Here is a 10941-nt window from a genome sequence, read left to right on the forward strand (position 1 = left end):
AAGCCTCTCCCAAAGACATATAATCCCTTTGGTAGGTACGCACTCACATCCCCCTTCGCGCCTTTTGACCTCGCTCGAAATATGCTTCCTTCCCTGACTCCCTCATCCCAGGCCCCAAACCTTGGTGCCATCTCCACCTCTCACTTCGCCAGCCTCCTCGGGATGGACGAAGACGACATCTCTGTCCCGGACTCGCCCGCTTCGGAGTTCGGCACTACCACCCCAGATGCTCTCGAGAAGCAGCGCGCCTCTCTTCAAACCTACCTCGATGCACTGCCGTACGAGTGCGAAGGGCCGGAGGAGATGCAGGCTAAGCTCGAGGTCATCGTTGGCCGCATCTGCGTTTGCGCGGAGACGAAGAACTGGCTCGTGCTGACGACCTGGGACGGAATGCTTCAATGGTACGCCTCTCGTTCACACAGGATTCCGTGTCGCGTGATTGAGTGCGTCCATGCTCGCAGCTGGCTTCTCATGCGCTACCCGATGCCCAAGTCCACTCGCGCAAAGCTCACTCGGCTATACTATGAACTCTGCCTCGTTCCTGGTATTGAGCCGCGCGTCATGCGCAGCTGGGCGGATATGCTTTCACGCCTCATCTGCAACAAGCCAGACAGCCGTCGCAAACTCGACGCAAACGACCTCCAACTGCCCTGGCGGCCGATCTGGAGGGTGCTGCAGAAGGAACTATGGCCGAAGAAGAGGATGCACGACTCCTCGTATGTGGCATATCATCGTCATGACCAATTCGTCCCCTCACATGTACCGTAGACGAAATGTGGTGAACATCCTGCTGTTCGTCGCGGAGCAATGCAAGCGGTACTACCTTGCTAACGAGATCCCTGACATGATTGCTACCTTCTTGCCCATGCTCACCAAAGACGTGCGTTGTTTCTCCCGCCACTCGCAATACCCGTCAACTCACAATGCCTATGCAGAACATCTTGACTATGGTGCCGGTAGTGACGTCATTCCTACCACCAACGCACCCCCACCTTTACCTTCCACTAGTATTCAAGCTTTGGGAGGCCTTCAACTCATCTGTGATAGACGACAGGTTCATCGAGCTCTGCGGAGACCTTGCCGAGGAGCATATCGTCGGCGAGTGCGGAGACATGGGACCAGAAGCAGCCGCCGAGTGGAAAACGGTAGGAATGTGGTCCGAGGCTGAGTGGATATTCCTTACAGCGAAAGCTTTGGGCTCTATGAGTGCGTCATTTATTCAAGGCGTCTCAGTACGTTCTGACGCGCCCAATTATTCCAGACGTTCCTGTGGGTGCCACACGAGTGAGTCGGAAAGTAGAAATGCCGCTGTACGTGTCGAAATTTATGCTGCCGACCAGGGGGCGAGCACGACTGCCGGACACGCGGACACAATGGCCGACAAGCAGTCTCTGCGGATCAAGAAACTGATTAATAGAAGCAGTAAGCCACGCCTGAATCTATCAGAGGTCCCTGACGTATTGGTGGCGCATTGACAGGTGCACTTGCGAAGCTAATCGTCTACTCGTTATCTCTTGACGGCCCTATTCGGTCCGACACAGCCAGCACTCCTGGATCGTCTTCTTCCGAAGGTTATATGGCGGGCTCACGGGCGCTGGACTCGCTCGACAAGCTTGTCACGAGTGTCGAGTCCTTCTTCCACCCGTCCAACTATGGGATCTGGAGCTTGAACGTTCGTCAGATCGTTACATTTCTATTTGCTGTCATTGAACAATAGTCTAGCTCACCCATTTCGTTCAACGTCTCATGGCTGAGTTCTCGAAGAGGTGGAAAGACGAACAGCTACCCAACTGCAAGACGCCTGTTGTACGTTTATCGCTCCAAAACAGCCATAATAGACCTAACTCAGTCTTCTGCAGACCAGGCGTCTTACTCCCGAAATTCGGCGCAATTTCATTCTCACACTGCGCACTCCGGTGCTGCTCTCCATGTTCTCGAAAGACCCATTCACCATTAGCTACTCCCAGGCTGCAATGCGCTCGATGGCTCTCTTGGAGCCCAATCTCATCATGCCTGAGCTCTTGGAGAGAGCTTACAGTGGCCTTGAAGTCATCAATGAAACTCATCGTACCACAGCTGTGATGACTATGCTATCTGCGGTATCCCTACCGTTGGTAACTGAACGCCTCTATCTAGGCGGCCAAAAGCATGTTGTGCCCCTGTTGGAGTTGTGCATCCCTGGAATCGACCTGGTAAGCTTCCTTTGATCCGGCTGGAACACTCTATTTATATTCTTCCCCAGAACGATCCTGTCAAGACGATATGCGCCACGATGTTCATCTCTTCAGTGGTACAGCATATTAAGATCGCCGACGTCTCGATGCACCAAGTCGGCGTTGACCTCTCCAGCGATGCCCCAGCAGAAGATATGATGGACCTCGATTCGCCCAGTTCCCTGAAGGTGTCGACTCCCTTTGATCCCCACCCTGAGCCGAGAGGAAGAGCGCGCGCTCACTCGCGAGAGCACCTCCGGGTTCGCCGACTGGGTCACCTCGCTCTTCCGCCGGGTCCTAGCCCTGTTCGAGAACTTGCCCGAAGAAGGTGGCAAGAAGGGCACGACCGGAGGCAAGATGGAAGAGGCGTCCTCAAGGCCATTAAGGGCGCCCTGGACACTGTCTGCATGCACCTCTCGGACGCGCTCTTCGACCTCGTCTTGAAGCTCGTCTTTGACTACGCCAGCACCAACGCGAAGTCGAACGCGGTCCGGGCGTTCGGACAGCTCGTGTCGTGTCTCGCCCGCGCTCGCCCGGAGAAGACGGCCGACAAGTTTCTGCCGTTCTGCGCGATGCAGATCCAGGAGGAGCTGAAGCACGGCGCGTCGAGCATTCGCACCACGTCTACGCACGAGGCGGTCCCGTCGGATACGACCTTGCACTGGAGTAAGTTGCCTGGTGTCCTCCAAAACCCCTTCTTCTGACAAGCCATAGATCTATCCATCCTTCGGGGTTGCTTTGGTTATGGCGGGAGCACTGTGAGCGCATTTCACTTGGTGCACAGGCTTGAGGCTGACAGCCCCATAGATTCTCAAGTACAAGGACCAGATGCTCAGTCTCATCAATCTACTCGTCGAGAAGACAAAGAGTGAGCGCGGGTACACCGGAACGGGTCGTCTGATCAACCGCGTCGTGCACTCTGCTGGCATTATTTACACCCAAAACTCCCGGTTCGCCAACCCCGACGAGTGGGATTCGCCAGGTATGTTTCACAGTATAGTGGGACTGACCCGGTCACTCATGTTCGTCCCGTAGAGTTCAACCAGAATCTCACTACTCAGTGGGGCAAGACGTATGAAACCGAGGAGGTCGACGTAACCTGGCATGGTAGATGTTATGTTTCTTCGGCTTAGAATGTTGCTTACCTGGTTGCAGTTCCAACAAGGAGGAAATTGAGTTCGTCCTCGAGGTCATGGACAAGGTCGCGGCTCCGGCTCTTGACAAGGTGGAGGGTCTTCTTGAGACCGTCAGCAAGTGGGACAGTGTTGCTCGCAACGACTTCTGCCGGTCCGTCGCGATCGCACCCCGGTCGCATACACTGAGCTCATGTGCCTTCTGCTCCAGATACCTCACGCTGCACGCTCCCTTTGGGGCAGTTTGCCAACCTTCCTCCTGATGGGCGAGAAGGACGTCGTGAATCCTTGTCTGAACGATGAGATCGAGATTCCCGAGCTCCTCGTCGCCCCTCTTGAGGTCAAGGCGGGCTTCACCCTCTCCGACTCTAGCGACCCGCAGTACAAGCGCGCGATGGCACACCGCACACACTACGGGAAGCTGATTCACCGTGCATCGAACTTGCTCAGGAATCAGACCCAGGGTGAAGATCACATTGACGCCGTCATTGGAGTGTCACGCGCCATCGACGTCTACTTGCTCGAATACGCGATGACCAGGAGCAATTTCGAGAGTCTGACCAAGTCCTATCGGCAGGCGCGCGAGTGAGTTTATCGCGTCATGAATTATATTCACTAGGCACTGACGCTTTCCTCAGCGCAATACGTGCATGGCCCAAGCAGAAGGACAATGGTCGCGTCGTCTTCTTGAAACGGGCGCAGGTGTACAATGCCGGCCGGCTCTACATGCACGCGTTGTACCGTCGCAGGGATGCGCTGGATGACGAGCTTCTCCAGGACTTGATGAGCTGTCGCTGTCTCCGTACACCCGTGTGCGCCGGCACGCTCAGGCCATCCTTCACAACGCATGTGGTGTGCGTATGCCGCGTTTATGGGGAATATTACATACTGACCGTCCATCTAGTACTTCGTGCGATCAACGAGGTTCACCCTCCCATACCTCTTCCGTGCGCTCGAGAAGAAAGCCGACCCGGATCGCATGAAGGGTGCGCTATACGTGATGTGGAACAAGGGGACGGCTGCGTATGCTCTTGCGGGTGAGTCCGATACCCATTTGCACGCTCTTAGTTCACGGGCTGATTTCTCGTCGGCCAGATATCCACTCCATGGACAGTACCTGGTGTCGTTGCTGGAATGCCAGCACCAAGAGAAGGTAGTTTCGACAAGTCATGTATCATGAACCAGACTAAAGCCTTAACTTGTGCAGCCATCGGTTCAGAAGCTTGTCGGAAGCGTTGCTCAGGACGCGCTTGCCTACCTCAACGAGGAGTCATGCCATACAGATGCTTTCACCGAGGACATTCCCGGCGTGCTGCAGCTTTGGAGGACGTCAAGCGAGAGTTCTCTGACCTATTGTCAATCAAGCGATCCTTGCAGCCGCTCTGGGGAAATGCAAGGCACGAGTCGACATCAAGAACCAGCGCTATGAAGAAACGGTCCGTACGTTCATCAAGAATTTGGTCTTGCCGCTCACCTCTGTATCAGGTCAACATAATCCTTGGCGTTGCTGAGCGACCGACAACACATGTGAGCTCCATCGTCACCTTCATTTTTTCTGATACTCAACAATCGCAGTGGCGATACGTCCAATTTGCGATCCGCTTCTTGTACGGCCTGTTGCGGAGAGATGCCACGCCACCTCCCGCACTGGCTGCCTTCTTCCTCAAGCAGTGTATTAGCCCTCATTCCACCATCCGAGTCACCGCCCAAAAGTAGGTGACATGCGTTTCTTTGTTACGCACCACTGACCAGTTGTCTCACCAGGGCCGTCGTGAAGCTTTGCGCCCATATCAAGATCCGTACGTTCTCTGAGTCGAGCGAGCAGCTGTGGTTGGATGAGTGGCGGAACCCGTTGCGCCGGGACATACCTGTTGGGGACCCTGTCGAGTTCTTGCGGCGTCACGGACAGCCCGGATATCCGGCCGGGCAAGCCGGGTAGGTTTTTGTTTTAACAGTTTCGGCGGCGTCTGACCATCTCTAAACAGCGATGTCCTCGTGGACAAATTTGGCACGGGCTTCATTGTGTGGACTCCGACCGTGAAAGCCTACCAAGCGGTCCCTGAGGGTCCTTCTGCCTTCGTGTGGGAGGAAGCCTCCAGACCCATCCTCCGTGCTATGAGCGAGGTGATGGACCAGGACAACTTCTTCACCGTGCTAGCCCTTCTTTGGGGCCAGGAGTCAATGAAGAACGGCACCACCCCAGAACTCAGAGCGGAGAACGTCACTTTCATGAAGTCCATCGGTACGTTCTACGCCTTGTCCGGGGGCGCGTGTGTTGACCACGATGCAGCCAAGATGTTCGAGCACGAGAAGCTGCAAACGATACTCGACACAGTCGACCCCCTTCTCGCCGACACAGACCGCTACAAGCAACGTTCGGGTGCGGAGCTGTTAGCTGGGCTGTCGAGAGGTACTGTACTGGTGTCTTTCCCTGTGACGTCATGCTGATTCCGGGCAGGGTCCAAGCATTGGCCAAAGCAGCACACCGACGCATTCTGGACATGGATCGCATCCAGGCTGAACAAGATCTATGCGCAGATGAAGCCAGACACTGTTTCGTTTTGGGAGAACTTGTTCAGTGTATGAAGTCTCACATTTCGGGGAGTTCCCCTTTAATCTGACTTATTGTAGGAGCAACTGGTAGACAGAGACCCTCGGCGAACAGAGCCTCTTGTCAAGTGGATACTGTCGCTTCCCCTGGATTTTCACGGCGACTCCGCCTTCGCCAGTAAGTAGTTTTTTGTTTCTGCATAATGAGATCTCACAGTTAGGTAGTGAGCAAGTCGTTGTCCATCTTCAACATCCTCGTCGATTGTCTTGATCTACGGTTCCTTCCCCTGGCCGATCAGTATGTTAATCTGTTCTTGGATAATGCAAACACCGGATATGCGGAGGTCAGTCCAGACTCTCACCACCACCTGAAGACTGCCGTGTGTGAAAACGACTCTACCAGATTCGATCTCAAATTGCTCAGAACATCTATGCTATCATTAACATCCAATGGCGACCAAATTACCCTTCAGCATCCGACTTCATCGCAGCATGTGCTAGCCAACCCGATCCCTTATTCGTCCGGTAAGCTATCTCCCCCGATTCGCCCTTTCATGGCGCTGACTCCGACCATAGGGATGCGCGCTACCTCGATCGCGTCTCTCAGATCGTATCGCAGCTCCCGACATGGAAAGAGGAGAGATTGCCACCGCCTCGCGTGAGCCAGTCTCAGTACGACAAGGTTGGCCTGACTTGTGCGTATTTGTGCGAGCATATCTTCTGAGCCTTTCTGATGACTACGCGCCGGACACACCAGTGCTCCAATGGGTATGGGACTTTGCACATGGTCCCCAAGCACCCTTGATTTTCCGTTACATCATTGCCATGCTGTAAGTCATGACCATTGAAAGTGACCGCAAAACTAAGTCATATGTAGCCCCGAGATCATTCGGATGTCGGAGCTCAACGACAGCTCCGAGCTGCAAACATACAGCTCTGCGGTCCTCTATGTCCTCTCCGCGGTAACCCCTCCTCCCGAGTACGTGGGTGTGATCGCGGACAACTTCATCAATGCGATCAAGTCTTCGATAGTCAGTGACTTTCTATGACCCGTTGACTCTGTCAGAATCTGACCAATCGCATCTCAGTCTTGGCGCATCCGAGTCAACGCGCTCCCTACTCTCATTGTGTTCTTCTACCGCAATTTGCTGAGCATGTCGAGTGGGCTTGTGTCGCGGCTTATGGGCGTTCTTCTGGACTGTCTGTCGGATGAAAACATCGAGGTCCGAGAGATGGCGTCCAAGATGCTTTCAGGGGTTGTGAGGTGCTCACAACGGCAGAGCATAGTTCCGTTGAAGGTGAAAGAGGCAATTGTGCTGTAATGATTATCAACTAACCTTTCACCGATTAGGATCGATTCATCAACACCTTGCGGCGGACGAAGCTGCCCAACAGACGAGACCCAGCCTACGCCGATGCTCTCCGATCACTTCACTCGGCCATTTTGGGTGTGTGCGCTTTGATCGAGAGCTTTCCCTATTCGGTCGAACCTTGGTTGCCTCCTTTAACTGAAGGTAGGATCGTGCTGTCACCCAAATGCTTACAGCTAATCTGGTTCTAAAGTCCTGGCAAATCATGCGACGGACCCGGTGCCGATCTCCACAACCATCCGAAAGTGTGCATCAGAGTTTAAGAAGGTAAGCCTCTACGTAACTCTTACAACAGCACGAGTATCTCATTTTTGTTCCGTCCCGTGTTCTTTGTAGACGCATCAGGTATGGCCTCCGGAGAACTCGTACCGGTTCCTGGCAGCTTCTGACCGACCTTGTGTAGGACACATGGCACAAGGATCAGCTCGCGTTCAACGAGGACCAGTTGCAGAGTCTATCCACCATGCTTGTCGGAACATCATACTGTGCGTTCTCTTGACGGGCTTCTAGCCGGAACTTAATGCTTCCGAGCCTAACATCTCGATCCGACAGACGCGTAACCCGATGCTATCGTCCGCTCTGTACCAGCGCTGTCCAGCCTCCCATGTACCAACTCTCCGCAGTACTCACGCGCACGCTATGTATCATATTTCATCCACGAATTCAACTCTCACGAAGCGGTCGTCACTGCTTCCCGGCAGTAGGGTTTTGCTGTGCCGTCATCGCACGCCGCTCTGCAGGCTCTCGGATGCCGAGCCCGTGTGATGTGTGTATGGAGCATCGGGAAGTCCTCGCTGCAGTGGCATGGCTTCACCAAAGCCCCGCCTTATCATCCGGTCCTCTTCAATCTTCGAGTCTCGACGCCCGTTCGTGGATTTTCGTGCTCCGCGGCCCCTGACCGGAATGACGGCACAAGATCTGCGCTGCGGCGTGCCCGTGTCCTCACGAGCGCATTATGCTCGTTCTCGTGTCCTGCCCCACCGCGGGGCGCGCAAAACGTGCATCTTGTTCTCACTGATTCAGACTTATCGATGCGAGCCCAACCTAAACTGCGCGAGGGATATTGAACCCTGTCCCTTAGTACTAGTGCGCGACTCAACTCCGCGGGGACGCCCCCTGTCCCCACTCCCGCTCATCTCATACACGTGAGATCTGTGAGCGGGCGCGGAAGGGAGTGAGATTCGCAAGCGTTGCTGACGTGCGCCGTTTCACGAGAAACGACCGTGAAGCGGCGGACGTTGAGGAACAGCTGATCCCGCCTCGCCCGCGTGGCCGTGCCAGTGCCACCCATCGTGTCCCCCTCCGCGCGCGCGCGCGGAGTCCAGGCGCACGAGTGCACTCGTACCGTACTGTCGCGAAAGACTCAAACCGGCGTGGGCCCGCGCCAGGTCGTGTCGTGTCTCTCAGGGTCGCCGCGCATACCGGACCGCGGACTGCGTCCGTCCGCAACCGCCGAGGTCCATTAGAATCGCGACCCGATCGCGCTCCTGGATCCATCTCAGGCCGCGTCCAGCTCAAAACCCTCTGCCGCCGCCCTGATGCCCGCCGCTGTGGCACGCACTCGCGCAGGAGCCCAAGCTAGAAGTACCAGGGGCGGGGGGCGCGCGGCCAGTGCGGGCGTCGAGACGCGGATTCCGCGTCGACGCGGCCCACAAGTCGGGCCCGATGACGCGCGCGCGCTGACGGGGCTGGAGTCCCGGACTTGCGCGATGCGTGCGGTCGTTTTTGGTCCGTCGTTTATTCCTTGAGCGAGCAGGCGCGCGGGCGGGGTAGCGGCTGGGCGCTGAGCGCCTAGCACGAGCAGCCGTCGCGGGAGGAGGAGGCCTGGTGAGCGAGCGCGCGTGTGCGCGCTGGACTTCCGGAACCCGAACCCGAGCCCGCGCGTGTCAACGACGTGCGTCCACCGATGCGTGCGCGCGCACGGCGGTCTTGCGAAGCTCGCCGACGACGGGGTTCCGAGGGACAATAACAAGTGCCCAGGCCCGTCGTCGCGCGCTGGACTGCCAGAAATTAGAATAAAGCGCGCCCTCCCCGTCTCGAAGCTTGCCTTTCAGCGGGGCCGTTACGCAACCCGCGCCAGGGTCGCGCGCGCGCGCGCAGGGCGTCCACGTACGTCGTCCGAGCTTGAGCCAACCTTGGTCCGCTATCTGACAGCACCCCGCGGGCGCGCGGCGCCGGTTCCCCGGTGTGTCCAATCGAGCGCACCGACGTCAGCGAGACGGCCGCGGGACGTGTGGGCGTTGGGGCGTCGAGGATGCGTGAGTGTGCAGCGCGCGCGTTATGACGTGGATCGGGGCGCGGGGGTGCGCCCTGCTCGGCTCACGGGGATGCAGGTGTGTACTCTGCAGCACCGTCGGGCCTCCGCGTTGCGGGTGAACGGTGCAAGCAGAGTTTGAGGGCACCTTTACCGCCGTGCCCGTACGTCCTACCCGCCGCTTCGCGGTCTGCGGGGGAGCGCCGCTCGGAGGACGTCTGCAGCACTCCGCCGCTGCTCTAGCGAGTCGAACCGCCGCCCGAGAAGGTGAACAAGTCTACGAAAGGCCTCATTGTCCCGTGCTCCGGCGCCCCGCGGGTGGCAGAACCATGTGCTGTACAGCACCGCGAAGGCTCTAAGGGGCACACACACAAGGTGAGCCTGAGAGCCGGGATCTACCCGGGATCTGCAGGCGCGTGATATGAGCGACGCAACTGAAAATCGTGTTCGCTGGGTGCTATGTCTTGGTGCCGCGGAGACGACTCCAGCCGTCACACGCCTTCAGTCGATTCGAGTCAGCGAGAGACGTGGTTCACGCACGAGCAGATCCGACCGCTACGTATACATGTGCGCTCGGATCATCCGCCGCTCCGTGCGCACGTGGTCCTCGCAATGGCCAGCACCCGTCTCGTAAAACATCCCGTGCGCGGTGAATCGGACGGTCCTTGATCAGGCTGCTCTGACAGTCTTGATGCGCCGGGCTGCCTTCGCAGCCGAGGAGTCAGATTGGCCGAATGGAACATGGATGTACATGTCTTACCGCAGGGCCCTCGACGCTGGTGGGTGCTTCCGCTGGTCGCGGAGGAGAAGAGTGGTTTCCGCGCCAGCCGCGAACTGAGCGCCGCGGGATCCACAGATGGCGAAGGAGCGGGCCGGAGCTCGTACCATCGACCTGCGGGTGCAGGGTCGCGGGCGGTGAAGAAGAACGGGTTCACGTACGTCCTGCAACGAGCCGTGTTTGTGTAAATTTTATCGAACGGCGTGCTCGCCGTTTGCGAGTCGAGCTCGAGGCGGATCTAAATGCCGGGGTCTGGGCCCGGCAATTGAGGATGAAACTCGAAACCGTTGGGAAGGGTCGGGTTTGCTAGTCGATTTTGAGAGCTGAATTCCCCCATGTGCGAGGTCGGACTCTGTGTACAGCTGTTTTCTGTCATAGCGATGGCCCTCGCATAAATCAGCCTGTTCCAGCGGAGCTTCGCGTGCGCCTGCAGATGCGACTCGGCAAATCTCGGCAACGTCTGTTCCAGTCTCCGACAGCGCGTACGCGACAAAGTTTTGATCGGAGATGCTGCGTGCGAAACTGGTAGACGGCTAGCCGAAGGCCTATCGTTACGAAAACAGCTGTAAATCTGAATAGCATGCCGACAGACTGGGCATGGAGTTTGGGCGATCTGGAAGGGGGCTCACCGGGGTAAGCGTCT

At 57.0% G+C, this 10941-nt stretch overlaps 1 protein-coding gene across 1 annotated transcript; it reads left to right on the top strand.

Annotated features, from left to right (window-relative positions):
* Positions 1 to 162: 162 nt before the first annotated feature.
* On the top strand, positions 163 to 7765 carry BXZ73DRAFT_91697 (ARM repeat-containing protein; the record flags this gene model as incomplete). Its single annotated transcript, XM_048026076.1, has 36 exons — positions 163 to 401; positions 462 to 716; positions 769 to 880; positions 936 to 1232; positions 1341 to 1422; positions 1479 to 1672; positions 1723 to 1806; positions 1860 to 2192; positions 2243 to 2403; positions 2432 to 2541; positions 2580 to 2879; positions 2928 to 2971; positions 3021 to 3195; positions 3249 to 3320; positions 3347 to 3504; positions 3558 to 3931; positions 3985 to 4088; positions 4124 to 4200; positions 4251 to 4387; positions 4442 to 4499; positions 4554 to 4655; positions 4922 to 5058; positions 5111 to 5281; positions 5332 to 5588; positions 5637 to 5756; positions 5805 to 5926; positions 5978 to 6074; positions 6122 to 6240; positions 6300 to 6421; positions 6473 to 6591; positions 6654 to 6726; positions 6774 to 6927; positions 6985 to 7194; positions 7248 to 7410; positions 7460 to 7533; positions 7670 to 7765. 36 exons carry the CDS (start codon positions 163 to 165, stop codon positions 7763 to 7765), a joined length of 5502 nt encoding a protein of 1833 aa, XP_047874970.1.
* Between the last annotated feature and the right edge of the window lie 3176 nt (positions 7766 to 10941).

Source organism: Epithele typhae (genome assembly GCF_022376455.1).
Source record: "Epithele typhae strain CBS 203.58 chromosome Unknown BXZ73scaffold_49, whole genome shotgun sequence".
NCBI lineage: Eukaryota > Fungi > Basidiomycota > Agaricomycetes > Polyporales > Epitheliaceae > Epithele > Epithele typhae.